Here is a 26549-nt window from a genome sequence, read left to right on the forward strand (position 1 = left end):
TTCGGAGAGTAGCTTTCTGGCATATGAGTTGTTGATCCTAGGTTGTAGTGCTGCAACCTGAGTCTTAAGGGAATGAGGCTCGCGGTGGTGAAGTGACTCCCATTTCATATTGGCGCCCATCATATTGGCGAAAGTCTCGGAAGGCGAGTGTAGCTGTGGAATAGTTGTAATGGGTTTGTGAAAGCTGGGAAGGTTCAACGATTTGATCAGTGATTCCTGGCTTTGAAAAGAAATGGTGAAGTGAGAAGAGCTTGTAGAGGCGTGGGAGAGATTGACATATCTATTCCTTTTAAATATATGTATATGCACACAGCAGATGCTAGCATTGTATGTGCATCTAGATAAGAATGGAGTAATCCATGTTCTCATACTAACGTCCCCCCCTGTGTGGCGCAACACCCCCCGTGCCGCAACAATTTTATTGCTTCGGCATCTTACTCTCTCCCTCGCGATCCAATCAAGGTACCGTTAGCCTATTATTATTCTTCAGACATTCTTCCCTAGGAAACTCGTGTGCAGCTAAAATATTACGACGTTCTTGATCATACTGTCGATCATTCCTTTCAGAGCATCTGGAACGGCACTAGCTTTACACCCCTGCTACACCATAACTATCTCCCAAATTTCATATTTCGGAGTATTGGACCGATGGCTCCAGGATGAAAGAAGATGTCTCTAAGCTTTGAGGCAATAGGCTCTTAGAAACATACATTCCGGATTTATCCGTGCGAAGGGGTCCGGAGTATATCTTAGCATGAGGGTTTTAGCGCGCTTACGTAGGGAGGTATTAGATGTACTGTATTTTACGCTATGATTAAAATGCGGCAGTCTTCTAGAAACATCCATGAATGGTCATGCGCTGGCTATCTTTGGCAGCCGTTCCTTGTTGCCATCTTTGCTAACTTTATCTACAATTGCTAGCGAATGCGGCTTCACCACAAACGTGGTTGCAACATGGATTCTAATTTACCCACCAGTGGAAGCCTTGGCACCCCATCTTATGTACATCAGGCACCATTAGCCTAGGCACGTGATTTGCCACGGTACCTCTCCACCACACCACCGCTTGAGCTGACAAAGGTCATGGCCGGAGCGGTTCGACCGTCCTCCCTGCAAGCGTGATCGAGGCGTTCGTTGATCTTGTCGCTTGTGAATTCGCCTTCCGCTAAAGCCTGGCTGCTGCCTGTCAGCCTTGCCGCGCCATACCAGAGGCTGTCAATTCCGCCGCACCCCGCCCAGCCTGAGGTCGCGCAAACTCCCTTCTTAACTTCCAAAACTAAGGACAGGCTAAGGCACAGCAGAATCCGCTCGCAGCACTGTTTATGTCTCGCTTGTAGATTTTATATCTTAGGTTAGCTTAACGTTCTATCTTCTAGCATAATCGCTAACCTTTATAGGCAGGACTCCATTTCCTAACGGACGTGGGAGTTGACCTGCTCGTCTCTTCTACTAGCTTGCTGCCTTAAGCTTCTAATATCCTCTTCTTATCAACATCTGCCTCCTTCAAGCAAGAAATGCGTCTTCTAGAACTCAGCGACACTGGCGAAATCACCCTCACCAAGGACGACGATCCGATCCCACCCTATGCGATCCTCTCACATACCTGGGAGGAGGGCCAGGAAGTCACCTTCCGTGATTTGATAGATGGCACCGGACTGGACAAGGTTGGCTACAATAAAATCCAGTTTTGTGGACAACAGGCTAAACGCGATGGCTTGCGATACTTTTGGGTGGACACCTGCTGCATCGACAAGTCCAACCCAGTAGAGCTTCAGAGCGCTATTGATTCCATGTTTCGCTGGTATCAGGGTGCAGAGAGATGCTATGTCTTTCTTTCCGATGTCTCAACACTTAAGCGAAAAGCGGAGGATAATTCCTCTCAATGTACTTGGGAGCGGGCTTTTTGGAAAAGCAGATGGTTCACCCGGGGCTGGACTCTCCAAGAGCTTCTTGCGCCAATTTCAGTCGAATTCTTCTCCCGAGAACAGAAAAAGCTTGGCGACAAAAGATCGCTGGGGCAGCAAATCCGCAAAATTACAGGGATTCCTGATGCAGCGCTTAAAGGAGCACGTTTATCTCATTTCAGCGACAAAGAGCGATTTCTGTGGATACAGTACCGCAAGGTAACAGTCGAAGAAGATAAAGCGTATTCCCTGCTTGGTATTTTCGACATTAAAATGCCTCTTCGCTATGGAGAAGGATCCGCAAGTGCGTTCAAACGGCTCGAGGAGGAGATCGACAAGCTGAACAAATGCCTCCGAGACTTACGCTTGACTGATCCCCGTGATGACAAGAAGCGCATTGAAGACATTAAGGGTGGTTTGCTGGAGGACTCTTACTGCTGGATCCTTGAAAATCCCAACTTCCAACAATGGCGCAACAACCAACAGAGTCGCCTGCTATGGATCAAGGGTGATCCTGGTAAGGGCAAGACGATGCTGCTCTGCGGCATTATTAACGAGTTAAAGAAGTCAACAGTCAAGACAAATCTCCTGTCCTACTTCTTCTGTCAGGCCACGGACTCGCGAATTAACAACGCCACAGCCGTGCTGCGAGGTCTGCTATACTTGCTTGCCAATCAACAGCCATCGCTTGTATCGCATATTCGAAAAAAGCACGACCACGCAGGCAAATCCCTCTTTGAAGACGCAAATGCTTGGACTGCCCTATCTAAGATTTTCACGAACACCCTTCAAGACCCAAGCTTGGACACTATATACTTAGTTGTCGATGCGCTTGACGAGTGCATAGCAGACATGCCAAAGCTGCTATCTTTTATTGCCCAGCAGTCTTCCGCATCCCCTCGTGTCAAGTGGATTGTTTCTAGCCGCAACTGGCCCAATATTGAGGAACAGCTAGAGAGGGCAGTGCACAAGGTGCGGTTGTGCCTTGAGCTTAATGCCAAGTCCGTTTCCGCAGCTGTTAGCACATTCACCCGACACAAAGTATTTCAGCTAGCGGAGCAAAAAAAATACGACAATAAAACAAGAGACGCTGTCCAAAGCTACCTGTCCTTGCATGCGGATGACACCTTCCTCTGGGTGGCTTTAGTCTGCCAAAACCTTGAGAAGATACCACGATGGAAGGCTGTCGCCGAGTTGAATGTTTTTCCACCTGGACTTGATTCTCTCTACGAGCGTATGATAGAGCATTTACATAGCTTAGTCGACTATGATCTGAGCAAACAGATACTGGCCTTTATTGCGGTTGTATACCAACCCATCACACTCCAGGAGCTAACATCGCTTGTTGAGATGCTCGATATAGTCGACGATCTAGCATCAGTACGGGATATTATTAGCTTCTGTGGCTCGTTTCTTACTGTTCGAGACGATACCGTTTATTTTGTGCATCAGTCCGCAAAGGATTTTCTATTCAAGAAGGCATTTGATACAATTTTTCCATCTGGGAGGGAAAAGGTCCACCACACAATCTTCTTGAGGTCTCTCCAGGTCATGTCCAGAACGCTACGACGAGACATGTACAACCTAGGTTCGTTAGGATATCCTGCTGAGCTGGTTACACGGCCAGATCCAGACCCATTAGCAGCATCGCGCTACTCGTCTATCTACTGGGTCGATCATCTTTATGACTCAAATCTTACGTCTCTAGCAAGCCACAACAATGTATTGTATAATGGAGGAATTGTTGACGTATTTTTGCAGAAGAAGTTTCTCTACTGGCTGGAAGGTCTTAGTCTGTGCAAGAGCGTGCCGAAGGGTGTTGTTTCAGTAGAGAAACTATGGTTGTTAATCCAAGTAGGTCACAAAGAATTAACTATAGTTCAGACAATCTTTATGCTAATATAAGGTAGAGAAGAGGAGATGCAAGTGCATTTACTGAGCTTGTTAAGGACGCGCATCGGTTTATTATGTATCACAAGGGAGCTATTGAGTATAGCCCTCTCCAGGCCTATGTATCTGCGCTGTTATTCAGTCCAACAAAGAGTTGGATAAGAAGGCATTTCCAGCATGAAGAGCTAGGTTGGCTCATGATCAAGCCAGCAATGGGCGACGGCTGGAGCGCGTGCCTGCAGACGCTCGAAGGCCATAGCAGTTACGTTAACTCAGTGGCCTTCTCTCACGACTCGACGCGGCTGGCGTCGGCGTCTAACGACCGCACAGTCAAGATCTGGGATGCGAGCAGCGGCGCGTGCCTGCAGACGCTCGAGGGCCATAGCCGTTACGTCAACTTAGTGGCCTTCTCTCACGACTCGACGCGGCTAGCGTCAGCGTCTCTTGACCGCACAGTCAAGATCTGGGATGCGAGCAGCGGCGCGTGCCTGCAGACGCTTAACGGCCATAGCGGTTACGCTAACTTAGTGGCATTCTCTCACGACTCAACGCGGCTGGCGTCGGCGTCTTACGACCGCACAGTCAAGATCTGGAATGCGAGCAGCGGCGCGTGCCTGCAGACGCTTAAGGGCCATAGCCGTTCTGTTAAATCAGTGGCCTTCTCTCACGACTCAACGCAGCTGGCGTCGGCGTCTGACGACTGCACAGTCAAGATCTGGAATGCAAGTAGCAGCGCGTGCCTGCAGACGCTGGACGGCCATAGCCGTTCCATCAAATCAGTGGCCTTCTCTCACAACTCGACGCGGCTGGCGTCAGCGTCTGACGACCGTACAGTCAAGATCTGGGATGCGAGCAGCGGTGCGTGCCTGCAGACGCTTAACGGCCATAGCCGTTCCGTCAACTTAGTAGCCTTCTCTCACGACTCGACGCGGCTGGCGTCGGCGTCTTACGACCGCACAGCCAAGATCTGGGATGCGAGCAGCGGTGCGTGCCTGCAGACGCTTGATGTTGGCAATGCGCTTAGGAACATATCATTTGACACTACTGGCTTGTATCTTTACACTAATATTGGTGCTATTAGTGTTAGTGCAACACTATTACTTTTAAGTACTGCACCAACTATTATAGAGTCTCGGAAGCCGAGATATCAAGGCCTAGCGTTGAGTTTAGATGGGGCATGGATAACACATAACTCTAAGAAGCTAGTATGGCTGCCATCAGAGTATCGGCCATCATGTTCGGCAGTGTCAGGAAAAAAAATTGGCATTGGTGTTGGAACTGGAAGAGTCTGGATATGCGAAACTTTGCTTGACATAGCCTAGCAAGAGCGTTTGTAAAGAGTAACTTATTATTCTTATTTTCTTTTTTATCTCTAATTTATAATAAGGGCCAAGGATCCAGGTGAATATATAGCTTCCTAATTTGCTATCCCTTCAAACGCTGGGGCGCATCGCTCGGGCCAGTTTTCAAGTCCGTGCAGGAACACCGTACTAAATAGCCTTAATCCCAATTGCAATTCTCATCACGACGTTCAAACGAGAGTCTCTGATTAGCTGGAGTTATTGGCCCGAGCGTTGCGCGCCGAAATCAGCGGTTTAAGGGATAGTAAATCTTTAAGCATCTTCTAATCAGCTGACTTATAGAAAACACGTGTTGCAGCTTTGCTACTTAAACGTCAGCAGATATAGACAAACGCATCTGTGACGCTAGCAGGGAGGACGGTCGACCCGCTCCGGCCATAGGGTTTGGTAGAGAAGTACCTTCTTGTACCGTGGCAAATCACGTGCTTCGGCTAATGATACCTGACATAAGGTGGGTACTAAGGCCCCAATCAGCCACACTTAGCCACAAGCTTGGCTTACTAGGTAACATAAGTAAATTACATCGTGATGATTATGTAAGACAAGCGGAGTCGTTTTGTACTAGCCAGAACCGGTAAGTGCTTCGATCAGAAGTACCGACCAGGGTAGCGACCTTGCATGAATTTGCGTGCGACAGCAGCCACAAAGCTAATGCCAATTTCTTAATATAGTAGTGAGGTTCTAAAGTTTGAATAAGGCCCTTTTATGAGCATTAGGAGTGATGGGAGCTCAATAGTGGCGCTGTGGCGACGGAACTCGGTTACGCCATAAAAGAAGGCTATCCGCAAATCAGGCGCGAAGGCGACAATGCGAACGTAAATTTTCCGTGGGAGAGGTTACAAGGGCTATAGGATGGCTACAGCACACAGCTTATATAGAATTATGGGATATATCGATGCGTGCAAAGAGCTTGAGTTGTTTGAAGTCAATGTACCCCTCATATGTTGCGGCACGGTGGGTGTTGCGCCACCCAGGGACGGACGATAGGTTGTACACAAACAACGCTGGTAAAGGTTTGTAAGGCTAGACACGAGGAAAAAAGTCTCTCAATGTCGTAGAAAATTGAGCATGTTTCTTTGAAACGTGTTGAATGGACAAAGTCGTCCTGAAAGTAATAGGAAAAGCAAAGGTTGTGCACTCAGAGAAACTTACGTCACGAATGTATGGTGTAGAGATTTGGGGGGGATTAGTTTCATTGTTCGCCTTCACGCGGCTTTTGGGAGAGCGAGGCCCTGTTTAGGGTCTATTCACCTAACGCCAATAGCGGTGCTAGGTGTCGGATGCGAATATCGCACCCTGTAGATTCAAAGGGGAACTCTCCCCTCAACTACGTATTTACTGCCCACCATGTCTAGGACCATGGTGCGCTCGCCCCTCGTCGTCATCATCATATTCCCCGATCACAATCGAGTATTAGGCTTTTGCAGCTTCCGGGGACGTGACGAAGGGACCTGGGTTGCCCCAGGACCCTTGATCCAGTAAAGCGGGATTGACCTGAACCCCGACTGGTCCTCGAGGCCGCACTCCACATCAGCGCGCGCCTTTGGCTTGCGCCTGCGGAGGACGCAGATCAAGACTGCAATGACTAGGATAGCTAAGAACAAAAGGACGACGGCGGCGACGATCAGGATGACGTTGCGGAAGTGCGCATCGTGAAGAAATCGATCGCCGAAATTGACGGGAGGACTAGAGGAGGGCGCCTCGGTAGGTTGAGGCTCTCCTCGGTGGAAGAACGTGGTTCCCATGTCAGATGATGTGAGTGAGTTGGAGGTGTCCAAGTTTGTGGGTTGAAATGGGATCGGTGGGGTTGGTTTGTGAGAAGCTAGGAGTAGTGGGAAATTTGTTTGGTGGATCCTGGCTTTGAGAAACAAACACGCGTTGGAGAGAGTTATGATCGCGTGGGTGCGGTATATATATCTTTTCGTTTAAGGATATGTATATGAACAGTGCGGAAAAGACATGAGAATTGTATGTTTACAGACGAGCATGAAATGTTCGCTGATCTTGTATTGAGAAGTAGACCTACAATGCGGGCGCAAACATAGGGCTGTCTAAGCGTCGTAGACACTTGGAGTTGCTGGCATAGTAGCTGCCTACATGCCTAGCCAGTTACAACTTCTACAGAGAGGGGTTGGGGTACGGTGGCCTACCGTGCCTACCGTGCCTACTGCTGTCTCTAATTAGTGCTTCTGCCTACGCGTACAGTCACTTCCTACGTAGTATATAGTTTGGCCTTCGGGCCCCCGAAATAAGACAGAGTTCACGTCAATTTGCAACCTGAGTTAGACCATTTGCATTGTTAGGCTTCTAAGACATAGTGAACGAACAAAGTAGTTTTAAGGATGGATTCGAAAGACGAAGTGAGACTTTGCAAAGACCTTACGCAGACGGACACGAATGAACAGGAACTTTGATGGCAATAATGGAGTTATGATGCCTATCAGCTAATATACCTGAGACTCAACGAAATAATGGTTTCCCATTGATAGATCAATGGTACATTGGCAACGTATCACGGGCACGGGTTTGGATGTACGAGAATGACTCGAGGGAATGAATTGATGTTCTACAAAGGGCGACGAAAAGGGGCGTAGAGACAAGCCCGTAGCTATTATACGATTGACTTACGGTCTTAGTGTATGTCTTGGCCTGAAAATGTGAAAAACTTGTCTTGGCTAGAGAGAAGGAGGCTTCATTGTCTAACTTCACGCATCGTCTTCGTTCGTCATCTGGGCCTTCAATATTGCAGTGCAGGGTTTGTATGAAGGCCTCTCAGCCAGCTCGGTGGGATGGTTCTGAAGCCCCAGCCTTGTTCAATGCCATTTTCGACGTCGGCGGGAGCACTATTCTTGCGTCTACAATGGGCCGCAATTGAGAGCACGAATAACATCACAGCCAGAATCACGAAAACTACCACCGCGAAGATGATGACGATGTCGAGATACTGCTCGCTCAAGAAGTAATCGACTGAACCAGGTTCTAGAACTGGTGAGAGGAAATCAGCCAGAGGCTCGCTTTGGTTGGTGGGCGACAATAGTGTGTCAAAATCCGGGGATGTGAGATTGAGGGGGTGTGGAAGCTTGAAGCCGGTCGGCGCTCCGCCGTTGTCATTGGGTGGGGGTTTTGGTCCCATTCCTTTCAAGGTAAGGAACTGCCTTGAGGGGCGCCTCTAGAAGTGTGATTGAGATCTATATGTCTTCTGCGTCTTGAAAATGTATCTACACATTGCGGATATTAGCATCGAAACTGCAGATCGGAATGTAGCTTGATGTGGGGAGCTTTAACATCACCAAAGCATTGTACTTACATAAAAGTAGGGAGAAAGTGATTTCATTCTTCGCCTTCGCGCGTCTCATAGGTAGCGCCAAGGTCTCTTCGAGACTTAGACACCTAACACCAACATGGTGTTAAGTAGTGGATCTCAACGTCTACTCGTCAAGGTTTTGTCGGCCGACTAGGTCGAATGCCCACCTATCGGTCCCCACGGGTTAGGTTCGCGATTCCCCCTGCCTTCATCATCGGAATCGGCATCGTCGCCGATGGCAAATCGAGGATCGTGCTTTGGCGAAGTGGGAGGCTTGGCCAGAGGATCTTTGATTAGTACATGCGCCATCTTGGGTCCGATCAGTTGTTGGAGCGGGATTGACCTGAATCCCGACTCGTTCTCGAAGCCGCGATCCATATCGGCGCGCGCCTTGCGTTTGCGCCTGCGGAGAATGCAGAGTAAGACCACTACGACAACGGTCGCTAGCACCATGACGATGATGGCGGCAACAATGAGTGCAATGTTTCGAAACTTCGACTTCGGAAACGGCGCCAGGGTTGGACTGATGGTGCTCGTTGGGAAGGCGGCCTCAAGCTCGCTGGAGTTGGTAGTCTCCCACAACATTCCAGTTGTCGCTGTAGGGCTGGTTGTAGGGCCGAGTGAAATGGTTGATGGGGAACGTTTTTAGAATCTAGGAAGGTTCAACAGGTTTTGAGGTTCCTAAGGTTGAGAATTTGGGTGAAGTGAAGAGTTTGTGGTGACGTGGTCGAAGGTTTTATCTATTTCTCGGCCAAATATATGCTACGCACAATACGGATGTTAGCATTGTTCATACATATAGATGAGCATGGAGCATTAACGTTCTTATACCAACTTGTCTATGAACAACGCCGATACCGACGTTGTACAGTTATAGACAAGGGAGTGTGTTTTGGTGGCCTAGACGCTCAACTTCCCTCCCTGGGTGGCGAGAAACCCCCTGTGCCAAGAAGAAATTATTTTTTAGGCATCTTAAGTCTTTCCCTCATGTTTTATATAGTTATAGTCAATTTATTCTTACTCTTTAGACATTTCTTCTTATAAAAGTAGTCTATAGAGAGAAAATATAAAGCTATGTTGGGTATAAAGCCAGACGAAATACTATTAAGGCTGATATGGATTAACTCTCTAGCTCGGTATGTATAACTGTCTTGGATCTATTCAGCTAATCAACAGTTAGTCTTTCATCTGCACGGACCGCTCACCTACGCCCTACGTCTCAATCTTTGGTTGGGTGGGATTGAGAATAATGGAATGTGCGAGAACGCGGAGATATTACGGCTCGAGCTTATGAAAAGTTGACTCAACATAACTACATATTTACTCTATTTTCTGTGCCTCCCACAACAAAAGAATAAGGACTCTAGTCTAACGGCCCTGGCAGCATCGGCGAATTAAAAGTTTTTCCAAGGGCTTTTCCCTACACAGCTTACCTCGGTGAGCCATAGGCTTTTGCTTCAAAAGTTCCAGGTTCCAAACTTACTGGGATCATTCTTTTTTGCACTGTTTACTTTTTAGATTTTAGATAGAGGAACTGCCAGTGTAGGATGCTTAGGAATGTGTGCACTTTTCCCCTAGCGAGTTAAGCGATGCTACACGTCACGATTCTCAGTCGGCGGGGACAAAAGGCCAGACATGTGACTGCGGCCCCAGATTTCCTTGCGTTCATTGAAACATGGTAGAAAGGCGTGAGCAGGCTTTGTCACATTGGTGAATCTCGGAGTCAACAAGATAGTAGTTCCGCATTGACAGAGTAATGACAAGACGTGATTCGTCAGACAGGTTTCATGGATGTGAGAGAATGAATGCCGCCATAGATAGTAGAGAGCGACGATATAATGCCAATTTAGCAAATCAGGCTATCTCTTCTCCTACTGGTAGTGCTGGCTGTTGGTAGAATTCTGCCAGCCGTGCCCATTTGCTTCCGTCTCGTTCATGTAATGCGGCCTTTGCACATAGCCAGGTTGTGGTTGTAGTGCATACGGCGGCACTGGCGTCATAGTATTCCTAGCCGTGCTTGCTGGTGACATTGGAACTGACTCGAGCTGGCCGAATGCCTTGGGTTCGCCGCCAATGGGCACAGGAAGCGTAACGGGTGGGTAGTTGGGATGTTTTTGTTTCTTTTCGAAATAGCCTTTCTTATTGCCGATGAAGAGAAGGGCAGCGAGAAGAGCGATGAAAGCCACTCCCCCTACGACACCACCTACGATGGGCCCGATGTTGGTTTCTTTCTTTGAGGTGCCGAAGCACACGTCCGTGTTCGTCGCTGCTGCGGCGGGGACGACGGACTGAACGGCCGTAGTCTGCACGATGGTCTGGCCAGCGCTGTTGACGCTCGTAAACATTTGGGTCAGGATGATGGTAGAGGCTTCCTTGGTGATTGTATTGACCTGAGTCTCGTGGACCGTGTTGTCTTGGGTCTTGGTTTCTCGAATGGTGTTATCGCGCGTCTCGGTAGCAAGCTCGGTAAGGTATTGGATGTTGGTGACGGTTTCGAAGTCCGTGATGTAAATATCATCCACTGTCGTCTGGACCTCCGTCTCGGTAATATAGTCTGTCTCCGTCTCCGTCTCCGTTACTGTCTGGGTGGGATCACCACAAACCCCGCCAATAAGACAGCATGATTGCGAGGTCCTAGGCACCGATTAACTTGAGATCTGACATGAAAATATTGAAAAGGTTGGACTTACTGGTCAGCCCATGCGCATTGATACCTGAAATCAGATTATCGTTAGTGTGCTTGATTGAATAGAAAGAGTCATCTCGGGAACTTGGGAGGTGAACTTACCCGGATAGACAGCATCTAGTACCGCAGCACCGTCCATCACTTGGACAACAGCCTTCGTTATTCTGATTGTCATAGCAACAAATCTCGCCGACAAAGCAGTAGTGACCACTTAGTCCGTGGAAGTAGCAACCGACATCATCTCTCTTCTCCAACTCTGATGTGAGGTTGTTCGGTGATTGGCCCGGGCCGTCGAAAGTGCCCAGGTTCATCGGGACTGAGCCCTCGAAGGCGTCGAATGCGCCTGCGCCAGCATAGAAAGCTGGGACCAGAAAACAAATCACAGCGAATGCCCGCATTATGGAGGTATGCTGAAACAAATGAATTGGATTGTGAGAGGACTAGAGCAGAAAGGCGTTTTCGAGGAGGCTGAAGAAGAGAGAGACTGACAAAAGAGGGGGAGAAGGCTGTCTTAGTACCTCGACTCCCTAGAGAGCCCAACCTACCCATCGTGGCACCTGAGAAGAGGCTCTCAGGAACCTAGGTCAGTCTACTGCGTCTCGGCATGTTGCTTCATGCAAGCACCAGCATGAACGTCGTCCCAAGACTTTTCCTTGCCACATAGAGTTGCTATGCCTATGCTAAACGGTAGGAGATTGACGTAAGTCCGGCCGACGTAGGGCACAGCCCACGCGACGTGCTTTTGGGCTTCCCATGCGCCACGGTCTTCGTTGTCGATAGTGTACCCATTCGAGGATTCCGACCAGCCATCGGATAGCTGCTTACCTATAATAGGGTGATCTCTCGTATCTGCAAGCCCTCACAGGACCCGTGCCCATTACGCCCGGCCTGAGGCTCCAATTGATGTCCAGTATTCTCAGCCTTGCAGGATTTCTTGGCGCCCAGACAGCCTTTTGCGTTGGAGATAAGGCTTCTGCATATTGGCCCCCGAATTGAGCACGTTGGAGGCGAGAGGTGTTCGAGATCCAAGAGGGCGTTCTGGGACGTGAAGTCTCTTCTTCCAGCTATCTTGTGACCGTGAGGCAAAGGAAGGGTCTCCGGCGCAAGAGCGCATCACTTTAGAAGGCCCCGAAACGACCTGGAGGAGCACAACCTTTTCGCTGGTACTGACTGTCGGCGGGTGGTCGTCGAGATGAAGGTGACTGAAGATATGCAGAGACAGGGAGAATGAGACGGCCTCCAGGTCGGGATGCGGGGACACCTCCAGCAGGGATTTGAAGCAGTGCCAAGAAGCTCGGGCTCACGTGACTATGATAACCGTTGCGTTCTCATTTTGCTGCTATTTCTGTTCCCTTGAATGCGAGTTCGATCATTTCACTCCGTGGTTTAAAAAACTGACAATTCCTTCGTAGAATATTGAGGAGGAGGAGGAGCATCATCCCGTTTAGTTTTAGCGCGACGCCAGAGCTGGAGGCCTCAAGCCTCGTTTCTTTTCTTCAAACATCTCTAATCTTACCGCAATGTTTCTGTATTATTCTCAAGCCATCTTATTCGTCGATATTGTCCGCTCAAAAGCCTTTTATACAAACCTTCTGATGCTTGATATGCTGTGAACCGTCGCAGCGGGAAGCCTCGGCTGATTTCCCAGCAGCGAATTCATAGGAAAAGCGTCGGAGGCGGATTGATGGCTATAAGGGAGCAAATCCTTTCTAGCAGGCCTATAGCAACGATATTTACCTACTTCTACTAGAAACGGGAGGTGTACCGAGACGGCAACCGGCATCTCGCAACCCGGCCGGTGACGATGGACGACGCAGCGGGATCGATTCAGCATCCCGACAAAGTCATCCAGCACCACTGTCTAAGCCTCGGCTTGCCCCGCGGCGTATACCAATCCGCCAAGTAGCACCTCCTCCTCTGCCTTGATAGGAGGGGTATGAACTGATGTCTCTCAAATCGGTGGGAGATCCGCCTCAGAGTAATGAGGGGCAACGACGGCTTCTAGTTGGGCCGTCCGATCCGAATGGTCACTTGGTGGACTATATGGCGCCCCTCAATCCTCCAGAGCTCTTAGTGGTGTGTTTCGTCAGATTCCTTCGCGTCAGAGACCGAATTTGGACAGTTAGATGATCCGTCAAGCTTGCTCACAGCACTTTGCATTTAAAATCAACTGCCATTCCTTACGGTTCGACTTTCTGTTATTGGTATGACCAAAGTACATAAGACCTCACAACCGTCCAAGAAGCGCAAAACGAGGGTACGAAACGACGAAATGGCAACTTCCAAGACCAACGGCACCCCCAGCGATGCTGTCAATGGAGACGGCCTTCATCACAAGATATCATCAAATGGAAACGGCGTCTCTGCATCACCTTCATCCTACGACTGCATCATCGTCGGCGCAGGCTTCAGCGGCATCTCCGCCCTGCACCGGCTCCGCAAACTGAATCTCTCCGCGCACATCTTCGAGGCCGGCACCGATTTCGGCGGCGTCTGGTACTGGAATCGCTATCCAGGAGCTAGAGTAGATTCTGAAACCCCTTTCTACCAGCTCAACATCCCCGAAGTGTACCGAACGTGGAACTTCAGCAAGCGCTTCCCAGACCACGTTGAGCTTCGGAAGTACTTCGCGCACATCGACAAGACGCTCAGCCTACGGAAAGACGTCAGCTTCAATTCTAAAGTTGTAGACGCGTCGTGGGATGACGCAGCAGGGCGATGGACGGTTAAGACTGCGACAGGAGAAGTGGCGAGTGCGAAGTATCTGATGCTGTGCTCTGGCTTGCTGCACCATACGTATATACCTGACTTCCCTGGTTTGAGCCAGTATAAGGGCGTTGTCCACCACACCGGCGCCTGGCCAGAAGGCGTGAGTGTAAAGGGAAAGAAGGTCGCCGTGGTCGGTGCCGGCGCCACCAGCGTGCAAGTGGTACAAGAGCTTGGGAAAGAGGCAGAGCACCTAACAATGTTCATGCGGCGGCCGAGTTACTGCTTGCCCATGGGGCAGCGTACGTTCACTGCGGAAGAGCAGAACACATGGAGGCCATACTATGATCGCTTATTTCAACAAGGCCGACTCTCGTTCTCAGGATTTCCCAATAGTCGTAAGCAGGGCGACCTCTTTGACGATTCGCCGGAGGTGCGAGAGGCATGGTTCAATGAAATCTGGGACCGAGGCGCTTTTAATTTCATGATGTGCAACTATGGCAGCTTCCTCGTTGACAAGGAGGCGAACCGGGTTGTCTATGATTTCTGGAAGAAGAAGATACGGGCGAGGATGACTGATCCGAAGAAGCAGGAGTTGATGGCACCAGAGGATCCCCCGTACTATTTCGCCACGAAGAGGAACCCGCTCGAGAATGATTACTATGAGGTCCTGGACCAACCAAATGTGGAGATCGTAGACTTGACAAAAGCAGCACTCAAGTCATTCACCGAGACTGGCCTCCAGTTAGAAGATGGCAGCACGCATGATTTCGATTACGTAGTGCTCGCAACAGGTTTCGACAGCTTCACTGGCTCGTAAGTACCTTCTCACATCAAGAAAATTCATATCGTACCCTCATATAACTCTTCCCAGTATGACAAACATGGGCCTCAAGAGCAAAGACGGCATCGATATCAAAGACACCTGGAGTAAAGGCATCTCCACCTACCTCGGCCTGCTCATCGGCGGCTTCCCAAACACCTTCATGGTCTACAGCCCTCAATGTATTTTGTTCCCCCCATCATCTTCCCCGCCTCAACTAATAAAATCCATAGCACCCACTGCCCTCTCCAACGGCATCACAATCATCGAATGCCAAACCGACGTCGTGACCGACATCATCGCGCGCCTCGAGAAACAGGGCGCCAAGTCGATTGAGCCTAAGGAGGAAGCGCAGGAGCAGTGGAAGGCGGCGATCAATGCTATGAGCAAACTGACGCTGTACCCGTTCACGTCGAGCTGGTGGGATGGCGGCAACATTCCGGGGAAGAAGGCGGAGAATATGAACTATGTGGGCGGGATAGAGAGGTATGAGAAGACGTGTCGGGAGATGATAGAGGATTGGACTGGGTTTGATGTTGTGAAGGCTTGAGGAGGGAGTTGAGGGCTGTATTTTGAGGTTGGTCATCTGATTGGTATACTCTTCGACATCCACGACTATTACTCGTTAAGTTACCTTAATAAACTCTGCCGTTATTTCGAGTGGCCCGTCTACACACCCGCTAAACTTCAGCCCCGTGGTGTCTCTGAGCTAGCTGAGGTAATCTGTCAAGTGCTCGGAAACGGCGCTGAGCGGCCAGTGACCGCGCCAGGTCCCAGATCCGGGGCAGAGAACATTACATTCGCTGGTTCTGCATGCTTACTAGAAACGTGAGCGACATAGGCAGATACGCCCTGGCCACAAAAAGCGCACATGCGACGTCAAGACTCTTCGGTATCACACAATCTTTTCATGTACCTACATATAAAGCACTCAACACATCTCCCCACAGCGACATCCAGTGCGAGCAGCACGTCCAGCTCGCAGGAGGACGAATTGACGACGGGCCTCTGCAATTCCCCCGCTCAGCTCTCCCAAAACCCCCTCACAACTTCGCCCTCTCCCCCCTCTCCGCCAACTCCCTCAAATCCTTCCTCAGAATCTTCCCCACCGCACTCCTTGGGATCTGATTCAAAAACACCACGCCGCCCCTCAACTGCTTATACGCCGCCGCCCTACTCCGCACAAACTCCTTCACATGCTCCTCGGCCACCTTCCCCCGATCCGCAACCACATACGCCCGCGGCGCCTCCGTCCCCTCCCATGGCACCCCAATCACAGCCGCATCCTCAATCAACGGATGGCTCAGCAACAGCCCCTCCAGCTCCGCCGGCGCCACCTGCAGCCCCTTGTACTTAATCAGCTCCTTCTTGCGGTCCGTCACGTACCACAGCCCGTTGCGCAGCTGCAGCACATCGCCGGTCCTGAACCACCCGTCCGCCGTGAACGCCTCCCGCGTCGCCTCCGCGTTCCCGTAGTACCCGCGCGTCACGATCGGCCCTTTTACTAACGCTTCGCCCGGCTCGCCCTCGGCCACGTCGCGCTCGTCATCGTCGACCAGCCGCATCATCGTGTTCGGGTGCAGCACGCCCACGCTGCCCGTGTCGTCGAACGCGCCCCGCGGCAGGCTCGTCACCGACCCCGTCGTCTCGCTGAGCCCCCACGTGCCGCCGACGCAGATCCGGCCGCCGCCGAGGTGCGCGCCCGCGGCGCGCTGCAGCTCGGCGTCCATAGGGGCCGCGCCGGATAATGCACCTTGCAGCGTCGCGAAGTGGTCGGCGACGTCGGGGCTCTTCGCGATGCGCGCGTAGATGGCGGGCACGGTGAAGAAGGTCGTGATGCGGTAGGCTTTGTTGTATTTGAGGAAGTCGCGCCAGTTGTACTTCTTCATCCAGTAGATGGAGGCGCCGTTGTAGGTGGGCCCGATGAAGTAGCCGCTGACGCCCGCGATGTGCGCCGCGGGCAGGTGGGCGAGGGTGCGCTGGGGGATGGGCGTGATTTCGCCCGAGAGGACGCGGGGCGCGGTCCATTCGCGCGCGACTTGGGCCGTGTTGGTGGTTTGGGAGACGAAGGTCAGGTGGGTCATCATTACGCCTGGGGGAGGGAGGGGGGTTAGCAAGCGTTCCTATATCATGCTCTTACTCTTCTCTTCTTTCTTCGGGGGGGAACTCACCCTTCGGCACCCCCGTCGTCCCGCTCGAGTACAACAAACACACCACCCGCTCCGCGAGCACCTTTTCATCCGTTATCCGCTCCCAATCCAGCCGCTCAGGCCGCCCAAACAGCTCTCTCCCCCCCTCGGGTTTTATACTCCACGCGCCCGCGTCGCTCTTCAGCACCAGCACCCGTCCCGCGTCTAACCCACACAACCGCGCCGCCTCCAAGGCCGTAGCCTTCAGATCCTCGCTGCATATCAGCAGCTTCGACCCGCCCTGCGACACCTGCCGCGCCAGCTCGGGCGCCGTGAACGAGTGCGAGGCCATGGAGAACATGCCCCCGGCCGCTATGGTCCCGTAGAAGGCGATTGGCAGCAGGATCTGCAGCGAGGAGAAGCAGACGACGACATCGGGGCTGTTGGGAAGGCCGGGTCCGGTGGCGGGGTGAGTGGGATGGGGGCCTATGGAGAAGTCAGAGCGGAGCGAGGCGGCGAGGGCGCGGGTGAGGTCGCGCGCCGTGTCTTTGGTGATGTGGTTGGAGGGGTTGGCGGCGTCGATGTGGAGCTGGGTGGTTTCGGTGGCGAGGCCGTGGGGGGAGTCTGAGAGGTGATGTTAGTTTGAGATTGAGGGATGGAGGAGTTCTGGTGCCTGAGGGAATTGGAATAGTAGGAAATTGCGAACCAAATAATAGAGTTAGAAGGTCGAGTTTCGGGAAGTTGTAATGCCGTTGCGCGTAGTAGATCTTCTGCTGAGGCATCTTGCCTCAGAAACGGAACTTGGAAAGCTCAAGCTCTGGGTCCCACTAATGGCTGCTACTCTGGAGTCGGCGTTCTATAGCTTGCGAGCGTTCTATTCTAAGGACTACCGAAGAAACATAGGAACGGGAGAGTGCAGGAAAACGAAAACGAAAAGGACGGACAGTAAGATTCTAATGCTGCTGCGAGTAATATCGCAAGAGCAATAGGCTACTTCTTATTTACCTATGAGCTTCCGCGTTGCTCAAGGAGCCTTGGGACGCCGGTAATTCCTGGAGAAAATAAAGGCCGGGATGGTTGGTTGTGGGGATGGGTGCGGGGAACTTCGGCGATTTTGCAGGGGCGGAGGCGTTGGCCGAGGCGAGGCTTGGAGGTGGAAGAGAGGTGATATTAAGCGCCTGCAAAGTCGTTGTGCAAGTGATGTATTTTCGGGTGGGAGTTCCAAAACTACAGAGCTATGAGTGCGAATGATGATTGTTTTCATCTTTGCAATGCCGAGGCGCGACTGCTTGAGCCGCGATGGTGGCGATGGGGCTGCACGAAGTTGTTCCAAAGGGAGCTAGGGAGCTAAAATAGGCACATACCGAGGGACGAGGCACGACGAATCGTGTGTAATTGGGTAACGCACGTAGGAGGAGATCAAGGACGGTAGATTGTTCGCATTCGACGACGGGCGGTCACGTGACGCGGTTTCATGGGAGGCGGAATAAGTGCACATTTCCTTGAGAAGAGGAACTGAGGTAAAGGGTGAAAAGGACGATTGTGGTGGGCTTCTCTCGTCGAGAAGTATACCGGTCACGTGACTTGCCTAAAAGCACACTGGTAAAAGTCGAGGAGGTCGAGTTCCGCGCTAAGTGATATTCGGAGATAAACGCTGGGCAGCTGTGACATCGCGCCAGACCCCGCCGGCGCTGATGGAATCCCAAAACGCCCTATTCGTGAACCGTATCTAAGTATTGGGGTATCATCATGCTATGCTGCTCGCTGATAGTACTAATGGATAATCTATCATGAAATAGGTCGTCAGCCTGCTTTCGATGGCAGAGAGACGGAAGTAACTCACCGTAGATCGTTCAGGCCGTAAACCGGTGCCGCAAATCCCGTAGCGACTCCGGTGTATCCACTGGTGACTCCGGTGCATCCGCACGTGACTGCGGTGACACCGTAGACAGAGTTTTCAATCTGGTCCCAGTGTTGTGCTTGCCGTCTCCTTTTGGTGCCGGCTCGACGACACCACTCCCACACCTCCGGTACGCCATGAAAAGCTCTAGCATCGTCAGCGCAGACAGCGAGCCAACAGCGATGGCCAACCAGTTCCTGCCAACTTGTACTCCCATTAGCGGAAGACAAGGAAAGATGATGATCAGGATGACGCGAGGAATCGCGCGAATAAACGGATGATCGAGGAGAGTCTTGTTCTTCATCGCCTTGTAGAACTGCGAGCTGTGTAGGAGGGTTATGACTGTGATTCCAAACAGTACGATAGCTAGGGCTCCAGAGCTTGTATAGAGGCCAACTCGTACGTAATGCGGGAGTTCTTCCTCGGTTGGTTCTTCTGTCGAGGCTCGTGTGAAGAGCGCAAGGCGACGCCGCTTTTCTGGCGATGTGGGTTCTGATTCGGGAGGATCCAGGGCAGAGGCATCTTGGTGGGTAACCAGAAACAGGTTCGAGACATCCAAGAGGAGGAGGGCGCCAAAGATAAGAACATGAGCACTGTCGCATAGTCAGTTTCGGGTGGAGAAATGAGGAAAAGAACAGCTTACAGTTGCCAAAGCGCACCCTGGAAGTGTGACATTCGTACTGCTCGAAACCCTTCGCCGCTGGCCTGCGACTTGAAGTATAGCATATGCAATATAAAGTACATAGCTAAAGTCGCAATACCAGATCCAACCTCTGCAGTCAGTCCCTCTCCAAGAGGACTGCCTTTGATTAAATTCAGGACACCCTCTCCGAGGATAATGACATAAAAGGAACTAATACGTTCAACGTAGTGATCCAAATCTGGTGTCTTGCGGTAGTCTTTGGATAAAAGACGATCCAGTAGTGGAGAATTCCGGAAGATAGCTCCAGTATAGTCGATAAAGAGTGCGCCCATGACGAGACCAAGCTGTGCCCATCCTGTAGCGAAGATTGCGCCGATCCAAAGACCGGTTGCAGGGAGCGAGGTGATCGTAGAGAGGAGCCATTCTTTCCACATCCAGCGAATGAAGAGGCAATATATGCCCTCGATGTAAAAGAACGAGCCGCGAATTATCAGATATATCGAGAACGTAAAGCTCGCCCCTTTGTAGTTGACGAAGGTGTAAGACACATTGTTACCGAAGATGAGGGCCAATATGAGAATCCAGATAATGAACATTCGTTGTGTCAGGTCATCTTGGAAGAACATGTTCGTAAAATTTCGCAGGTAATTCCATATCCGCCAGGTGAGCAGAAATTCGAGTGTAAACTCCAAGATTGCCTTGAATGCATCCGCGGAGGTGCCTTCGTGGCCTTCGGGTGCAACGAAGAGGCGTTCGCTAGTATGCTCAGCGATATTGCCGACGATACCAACGAAAATCAAATCAATGAAGAGGTCGAGATGGGTACGGTGTAATATAGTGGTGGAATCCGGGTGCGCAATTGATTTTGCATCAGATTTGCTCCTCGTCTCCCCCGAGGCGTCGGTGTTGCTCGGAAGGAGTGCATGGTCGTTTCCGGTCTCGTGGGCATCTCCGTGGCGGTATTCGCGTCCAGCATGAACATATTGGAGTGCGCGTGGCCTTTTGAAGAAGTATTTTTCAAGGGACGACATGGTCAAGACGGTCAACGCCCTTTATACGCTTCCGCCTCTGATATGATTGATGAGGCTTTGAAGTTCGAGGATAGAAACAGGAAGATTGAGGAATTAGAAAAGGTTTCGAGATGAAGCAAGCGCTGGCAAAAGCTTTGGCCAAGCCTCACATTTGGACAGATCAAGCCCAGCTAGGCCTTGGCGGGAGGGGCCGTTGGCCGCTTCTAGAAAGGATCGCGCAGTTGGCTATGTACGATTAGGACGTGTTGTTGGCCCAAGGAGAATGGGGCGGTGACAATCGGAGACGGTGTTGAAAATCCGCCGATCCGGCCCTTCAGCCCTCTGACTAAAATGACGAACAGCCACGCCACCAACAGGACTACGCCCGTTAATTATGGAACGGCTTTGTGCTCTAAATATTAGTTGTATGCCACTCCTATTTTTCATCGGAGGTTCTGGAGGTTTGATATATCACGTGATGAGTGAAGATTTGATCCATCCCACTTCGAGAAGCGGGAGCGACAGGGGTTTTCCGAGCTTCTCAACCTCGAAATCCTACACCATCCTGCACTTTATCAATATCGATAGCCCTAAACAACTGTCAGACTCTCAAAAGACAGCAAGGATTCGTGGTGCTGCAGCCTAAGACACCATACACGTGTTCTCAAGGCTCAACAGGTCAGCGACCCAGATCTGCAAACACCCGAAGACAACTCTATAACCCATCGCTTTGAACAAACATCTAGCTGTTCTTAGGAGGGGTTTATTGTAGACTATAGACTCGGTGCCTAGATTTCCTGTCGTTTAAGGAAATAACTAGACTTGCTACACAGCAAGCGTTGCTAATTTGCTAGCACCAGCGGCTGCCTACCTAATTTTCACACCGCCTTAGTCTCATATTCCATATCGCTACAACACCGTTTTTAAAGTCACGCCCAGAACCGTCAGACACATGAGCTCCCCAGTTCCACTGGTTCATATTGTCCGTCACGGACAAGCTGTTCACAAGTAGGTTTCTAATTTCAATCTGAGTCTTTCACTTTACTGACATCCAACTTAGTGTCGATCGTGAGTATCCGTACCGCGATCCGCCATTGACGGAACTAGGTCACAGCACTACTAAAGAGATCAAAATACGCGTGGTCCCAAATCTAATCATCATCTCACCAATGACTCGAACTATTCAGACTGCAATAAATGCCTTTCCAACTCTTCTCAGCCAAGCTCCTTTCTCGGTAGACGTTCAGATTTGGCCCGAGCTTCGTGAAACGCATGATGCTCCTTGCAACAAAGGGCTCAGTCGTGGGGAGATCATGCGGAAGTTTCCTGACTTCAATTTCGCCGGATGTCCTGAAGAATGGGACCATCCACCTCATACCCTCGAAAGCGCTCTTGAAAGAGCTGAAATAGTGCGGAAGCGACTGAAAGAATTTTCCACTAAGCACTCGAGCATTGCTGTGGTCACCCATAGATGCTTTATTTCATATCTGGTCAAAGGAGCGAGGTTTCCAAACTGCGGTAAGTCCGACGCTTCAAATTTGCACCGTTCCTCTGCTGACTTCTTTCAGAGACTCGCACCTACAGGTTCGCTCAGGACGATGAACTTGAGAAGGACAGGCTTGGAATAAACTGCGATAGCGATGAGCCTCAGGACTTTGGCCCGACTTTGTTGGTGCCCTTCCTTGATAGCAACGGTTCGGGCATCCATGTGAATGGTACTGCAATTTTCTGAGAGGTTTGATAGAAGCAACTTCGCTCCTACCAAAACCGACTCTCACCAGGGAAGGTGCATATATATTCAACCTAGCTAGCGTAGAGGTAGGTAGGGTTCGGAGTTGTTCGCCTATCGCCTTATCAGTGCGTACGGGAATATCGGCACATGCGACGCGACATGATGCGCGACTAGGATCCTCACGTTTAGGAGTGGGGAAGGTCAACATATCGGCAGCTCGATATATATGCCGCCTACGCATGGTGACTTGTTCTGTTCAGCCTTCACTAGCAGTACATTGTGCAAGCTCTTACTTCACCTCTTCAAATACGAAATTGTTTCTTCGAATACCGTTTCCGATCAATATGACTGTCAAAGAGCCAGAGGTCTCTTACTGCTCTTCAAAAATCTCTCATCAAGTCATGCTAACTACTTCAGTACGTGTACTACCATGCCGGAGGCCAGCGAGGCTCCCGTCCAGTACTTCGAGGCGCCGCAGCAAAGGACACATTCTCGTCCATCCCAGTCGTTGACGTTTCAGGAATGTTCTCAAAACATATAGAGGATCGCAAGAAAGTCGCAGCAGAGGTCGGCAAAGCATGTCGTGAAGTTGGGTTCTTTTATGCGAAGAATCACAACGTACCAGATGAAGTCATAGCCAACACGTTCGAGGCAGTAAAGAATTTCTTTGCCATGCCTAGTGCAGACAAGATGGAAATCCACATCCATAAGAACCCGTCGATAAGAGGCTATGAGCCCTTGTTCGAAACGAAGATGGAAGGAGCCGGCAAAGGAGGCATGCGACCTACTGAATGCCTACACATAAGCCCCAAATATTGACGTAACCTAGACATGAAAGAAGCCTTCTCCTTTGGCGACGATCCCCACGAGCCAGAGCAGAACGCGCCATGCAAGCCAGGCCCCGATGCACCAAAGCGTGCCAATGCTTGGCCCAGCGCGTACCCAGAATTCCGGCCTGCGATGTACGACTACTTCACCCGCGTGAAGGCGTTCTCTCAGGCTCTGATGCGCATCTTCGCCTTAGCCTTGGACCTCCCCGAGGACTTCTTCGATGCTGCCATATCCTTCCCGATGGTCGGCATCAGAGCTCTACACTACCCACCCCAAGAAAAGCCGAACGCGAACGACATCGGCCTGGGCGCGCACACAGACTACGACTTCTTCACCCTCGTGCAGCAGGAGAATGTCGCAGCGCTACAAGTCCTGAACGCTAACGGTATCTGGATCGACGCGCCGCCGCAACCACGAACCTACGTTGTCAATGTGGGCGACTTTCTGAGTCGAATCACGAACAACAAGTTCAAGTCAACGGTGCATAGAGTGCTGAACAAAAGTGGAGAGGAGCGCTACTCAATGCCATTTTTCTTTTCGCCGAATCGCGAGGCGATGTTGTCAGTCGTGCCTAATTGCCGTGAGAAGGGTCAGGTCTACGAGGATATCAACGCTGGTGATTATTTCATGGAGAGGTTGAAGGCGGCCAGGTGGCAGCATCCTTCGAATAATGGGAAACCAGCTCCTGTGGTGCAGGACATGCCGACTGCGCAGGCTATTATTGCGTAGAATTTTCCCAGCGCGACGAATTAGGATATAGCTAAGCATGCCCAATCATCGATCCCAGAGTATAATCGTCTACGCCCAGAAGCCGTTGCGCAAATAGTGGGACCGAATGCGCCAGAATAGCTAACCGTCCACTTTTGCCTCATCCGGAAGTTATCGACGCAACCTACAGGCATCGCTTATCAGGACCATGACTCTCCCCGCATTCTAAGCAACTAAACGCTTACAAGCACCACCAAAAGCTTCGGATACATGTGTCCTACCCTATATACTCCCATCGGCATCTTTCCGTTCGCCGAAAAGTCGTATCAGTTTGGCCCGACGAGCGGAGATGAGCGTCCAGCACCACATTTCGTTATTCCCGTGGATCCCACTCGTACAGAGCCCGTACATAACAACCTGGCCATGGCATCTGAACCTCCATTCCCATTCGTCCCAGACCGTCCCAAGTGCCTTGTCCCAATTGATCGCCGGCCACCATGGAGAAGCAAATTGAAACCACCACCATGGTCCCGGAACCACCAGCCACCATCGTCGATAATGACAAGATCGAAAAACACCAAGACCATGTCACTACGCATGCAGCAGAAGAGTTGAATGGGGACAAGTACCTCGCATACGCGAACACAAACACCATCATCATAGACGAAGAAACGAACAAGAAGCTATGTCGAAAAATCGATATGAACGTGTTGCCGTGGCTGTGTGGATTGTACATCCTGCAGTATCTAGACAAGGGTGTGCTCTCCTACGCCGGTGTCATGGGCATCCAAAAAGAAAACCACATGACCTCCTCCGAATACACCTGGCTCGGCTCCATCTACTACGCCGGCTACATCGTCGCGGCGCCCATCCACAACCGCGCTTTCCAGCAGTTTTCCCCTTCGAAATGGATCGCCGGCTGCGTTGTCACCTGGGGTGTCGTCTTGTGCTGCATGACGGCCTGCCACAATTGGACGGGGCTCATGATTCAGCGTAGCTTTCTCGGCGCGCTTGAGGCGAGTATAAACTGTGGCTTTGCGCTTATCACGGCGGCGTGGTATAAGAAGCATGAACATGGCTCGAGGGTGGGCATCTGGTCGGCTTGCACAGGGTTTGCAACGATGGCTGGGGGTTTGATTGCGTTTGGATGTGTTGCTGGGCAGCAAAAGAACCCGGGGCAGTACTCAAGCTGGAAGATTCTGGCGCTAGTGACAGGCTTGATCTCGGTTGTCTATGGTGCGGCGATGTGGTGGTGGATGGCGCCGTCAGTCGTAGACGCAAAGTTTTTCACGGAAGAAGAGAGAACGCTCGCCGTCGAGAGGCTACGTGAGAATCATCAGGGTGGTGGATCGCAGCAATACAAACGCTACCAGGCTGTCGAGGCGTTCACGGACGTGCGAGTATGCGTTTCATCTCCCTTCTATTTGAAACATTTCCACTGATACGAACCTTGCAGACCTGGATGTACGTCCTCTTCGTCCTCTCCAACCAAATCCCCAGCGGCGGCCTCGTCCTCCTCCAATCCATCTTGATCAAAAACCTCGGCTTCACAACCAAAGAAACCCTCCTTCTGAACATCCCGCAAGGCTTCATCTCTATCCTCTGCAACGCCGGCTTCGGCATGCTCTCCCAGTGGACAAAACACCGCTCTGGCGCCGCCATCGGCGCCGCGGTATTCAGCCTCTTTTGGGCGGCACTGTACGTCGGCCTTGGGAACCAGGGCCATTTCTACGCAAAGGTATGTTCCTCCCACTCCCCCCTTTCGCTTCAAACCTCTTATTTCCCCCGCCGCCTTCCTCACCATCTACTAACACCCCCCAAAGTACGGCCAACTCGTCGCCTACTTCTTCATGTCCGGCAGCAGCAGCACGGCCTGGTTCATGGTCATCTCGATGATCAGCTCCAACGTGCTCGGCACGACCAAGAAAACCACGCTCAACTCGGTCGTCTTCGTGACGCTTGGGGCGGCGTATTTCATTGGCCCGCAGACGTTCCGCGATCCGCCGTTTTATGCGCATGCGAAGATTTCGCTGATTGTGCTGTGGGTTGTGAGTATTCTCGTGCTGTGTGCGTTTTTGGGGTTGAATGTATGGGAGAATGGGAGGCGGGAGAGGTTGGTGGGTAGGGGTGATAGGGGAGAGGAGGTGGATGAGAAGGGGACGGGGAATGTGGAGTTTATGGATTTGACGGATAAGGAGAATAAGCTTTTTAGGTATGCGATATAGGGGTGTTGGTGTAAGTAGGGATATGGTCGGGGTATTATAGAATCGTGTTCTGGATTTGAAGAGATGTCACTAAATTCTGGCATGGATAGTTGCGTGGCTGGTCGTGATCACATGAATAGGTCAAGCCTTAAAGGTCAGGTTTTATGGTTTTTTTGTATTTTTCTATCTAATCGAGTGGCCAGTGGCCGAGTGTTAACATGTGCATCTACTTGCAGCCCCACAAAATATGAGGGCATAGAAAAAGAAGAAGAGAAAGAATGATGTAGGACTCAGAGCCCTGGTAACCCCTAGGTCTAGTCCCCAGCACATGTATCATTCAAAAAAAAAAGCATTAGCCCTGCTGCCATACAAACCCTTCTTTCGCCCCCATTCACACATCTCTAATACTCATCGTCGTTGGCGCCTCGTCCTGTCCTAGCGGAGCTTGTCTCATGACGAATCCAGTATCGGCGCCCATGTTGATTTGCTGTCGCTGGGCGACAAGTCGTCTCGCATCGTACCATGTAAACCTATCCGGGTACCTCATCACATATGCCAATCCCTCCTCATAGATCAGCATGAACGGGCCTCCCATCTTCCGAATGATGTCGATATCGGCTGGGAGGTACCCTCTACCTTCCCTTCCTTCCTCAGGGTACACATCCTCCGGGATGTAATATCCAGTCTGCCTGGCAACGCGAACGATATTCCGATCCAT

At 51.1% G+C, this 26549-nt stretch overlaps 10 protein-coding genes across 10 annotated transcripts; 5 read left to right on the forward strand and 5 right to left on the reverse strand.

Moving 5' to 3' along the window:
* Positions 1-1164: 1164 nt before the first annotated feature.
* On the forward strand, positions 1165-5196 carry BDZ99DRAFT_569440 (HET-D). The gene is made up of 4 exons (XM_033727879.1): positions 1165-1351; positions 1398-3758; positions 3815-4876; positions 4923-5196. Exons 2-4 carry the CDS (start codon positions 1515-1517, stop codon positions 4950-4952), a joined length of 3336 nt encoding a protein of 1111 aa, XP_033578337.1. The 5' UTR covers positions 1165-1351; positions 1398-1514; the 3' UTR covers positions 4953-5196.
* A 1359-nt stretch (positions 5197-6555) lies between these two features.
* Positions 6556-6900, reverse strand: BDZ99DRAFT_518653 (uncharacterized protein; the record flags this gene model as incomplete). The annotated part of the gene is made up of 1 exon (XM_033725319.1): positions 6556-6900. The coding sequence occupies one exon, from the start codon at positions 6898-6900 to the stop codon at positions 6556-6558; it is 345 nt and encodes a 114-aa protein (XP_033578338.1).
* A 992-nt stretch (positions 6901-7892) lies between these two features.
* On the reverse strand, positions 7893-9044 carry BDZ99DRAFT_518654 (uncharacterized protein; the record flags this gene model as incomplete). The annotated part of the gene is made up of 2 exons (XM_033725320.1): positions 7893-8290; positions 8627-9044. The coding sequence occupies 2 exons, from the start codon at positions 9042-9044 to the stop codon at positions 7893-7895; spliced, it is 816 nt and encodes a 271-aa protein (XP_033578339.1).
* Positions 9045-10045: 1001 nt separating this feature from the next.
* BDZ99DRAFT_274472 (uncharacterized protein) lies at positions 10046-11802 on the reverse strand. Its single transcript, XM_033713932.1, has 3 exons — positions 11248-11802; positions 11150-11173; positions 10046-11093 (listed from the first exon to the last, which is right to left on the reverse strand). Exons 1-3 carry the CDS (start codon positions 11541-11543, stop codon positions 10331-10333), a joined length of 1083 nt encoding a protein of 360 aa, XP_033578340.1. The 5' UTR covers positions 11544-11802; the 3' UTR covers positions 10046-10330.
* A 1608-nt stretch (positions 11803-13410) lies between these two features.
* BDZ99DRAFT_497157 (FAD/NAD(P)-binding domain-containing protein) lies at positions 13411-15340 on the forward strand. Its single transcript, XM_033723492.1, has 3 exons — positions 13411-14667; positions 14726-14856; positions 14908-15340. Exons 1-3 carry the CDS (start codon positions 13418-13420, stop codon positions 15222-15224), a joined length of 1698 nt encoding a protein of 565 aa, XP_033578341.1. The 5' UTR covers positions 13411-13417; the 3' UTR covers positions 15225-15340.
* Positions 15341-15717: 377 nt separating this feature from the next.
* Positions 15718-17585, reverse strand: BDZ99DRAFT_569443 (4-coumarate-CoA ligase; the record flags this gene model as incomplete). The annotated part of the gene is made up of 3 exons (XM_033727880.1): positions 15718-16766; positions 16846-17427; positions 17510-17585. The coding sequence occupies 3 exons, from the start codon at positions 17583-17585 to the stop codon at positions 15718-15720; spliced, it is 1707 nt and encodes a 568-aa protein (XP_033578342.1).
* A 1071-nt stretch (positions 17586-18656) lies between these two features.
* BDZ99DRAFT_518658 (uncharacterized protein) lies at positions 18657-20377 on the reverse strand (the record flags this gene model as incomplete). The annotated part of the gene is made up of 2 exons (XM_033725321.1): positions 18657-19296; positions 19347-20377. 2 exons carry the CDS (start codon positions 20375-20377, stop codon positions 18657-18659), a joined length of 1671 nt encoding a protein of 556 aa, XP_033578343.1.
* A 610-nt stretch (positions 20378-20987) lies between these two features.
* On the forward strand, positions 20988-22399 carry BDZ99DRAFT_413790 (phosphoglycerate mutase-like protein). Its single transcript, XM_033716705.1, has 3 exons — positions 20988-21364; positions 21417-21874; positions 21925-22399. Exons 1-3 carry the CDS (start codon positions 21309-21311, stop codon positions 22086-22088), a joined length of 678 nt encoding a protein of 225 aa, XP_033578344.1. The 5' UTR covers positions 20988-21308; the 3' UTR covers positions 22089-22399.
* A 33-nt stretch (positions 22400-22432) lies between these two features.
* Positions 22433-23677, forward strand: BDZ99DRAFT_569446 (Clavaminate synthase-like protein; the record flags this gene model as incomplete). The annotated part of the gene is made up of 3 exons (XM_033727881.1): positions 22433-22453; positions 22506-22767; positions 22918-23677. 3 exons carry the CDS (start codon positions 22433-22435, stop codon positions 23646-23648), a joined length of 1014 nt encoding a protein of 337 aa, XP_033578345.1. The 3' UTR covers positions 23649-23677.
* Positions 23678-24151: 474 nt separating this feature from the next.
* BDZ99DRAFT_440192 (MFS transporter) lies at positions 24152-25852 on the forward strand (the record flags this gene model as incomplete). The annotated part of the gene is made up of 3 exons (XM_033717699.1): positions 24152-25027; positions 25084-25365; positions 25451-25852. 3 exons carry the CDS (start codon positions 24152-24154, stop codon positions 25850-25852), a joined length of 1560 nt encoding a protein of 519 aa, XP_033578346.1.
* Positions 25853-26549: the final 697 nt, after the last annotated feature.

The sequence above is a fragment of the Mytilinidion resinicola genome (assembly GCF_010093595.1).
Source record: "Mytilinidion resinicola strain CBS 304.34 unplaced genomic scaffold BDZ99scaffold_7, whole genome shotgun sequence".
NCBI classification, from domain to species: Eukaryota; Fungi; Ascomycota; class Dothideomycetes; order Mytilinidiales; family Mytilinidiaceae; genus Mytilinidion; species Mytilinidion resinicola.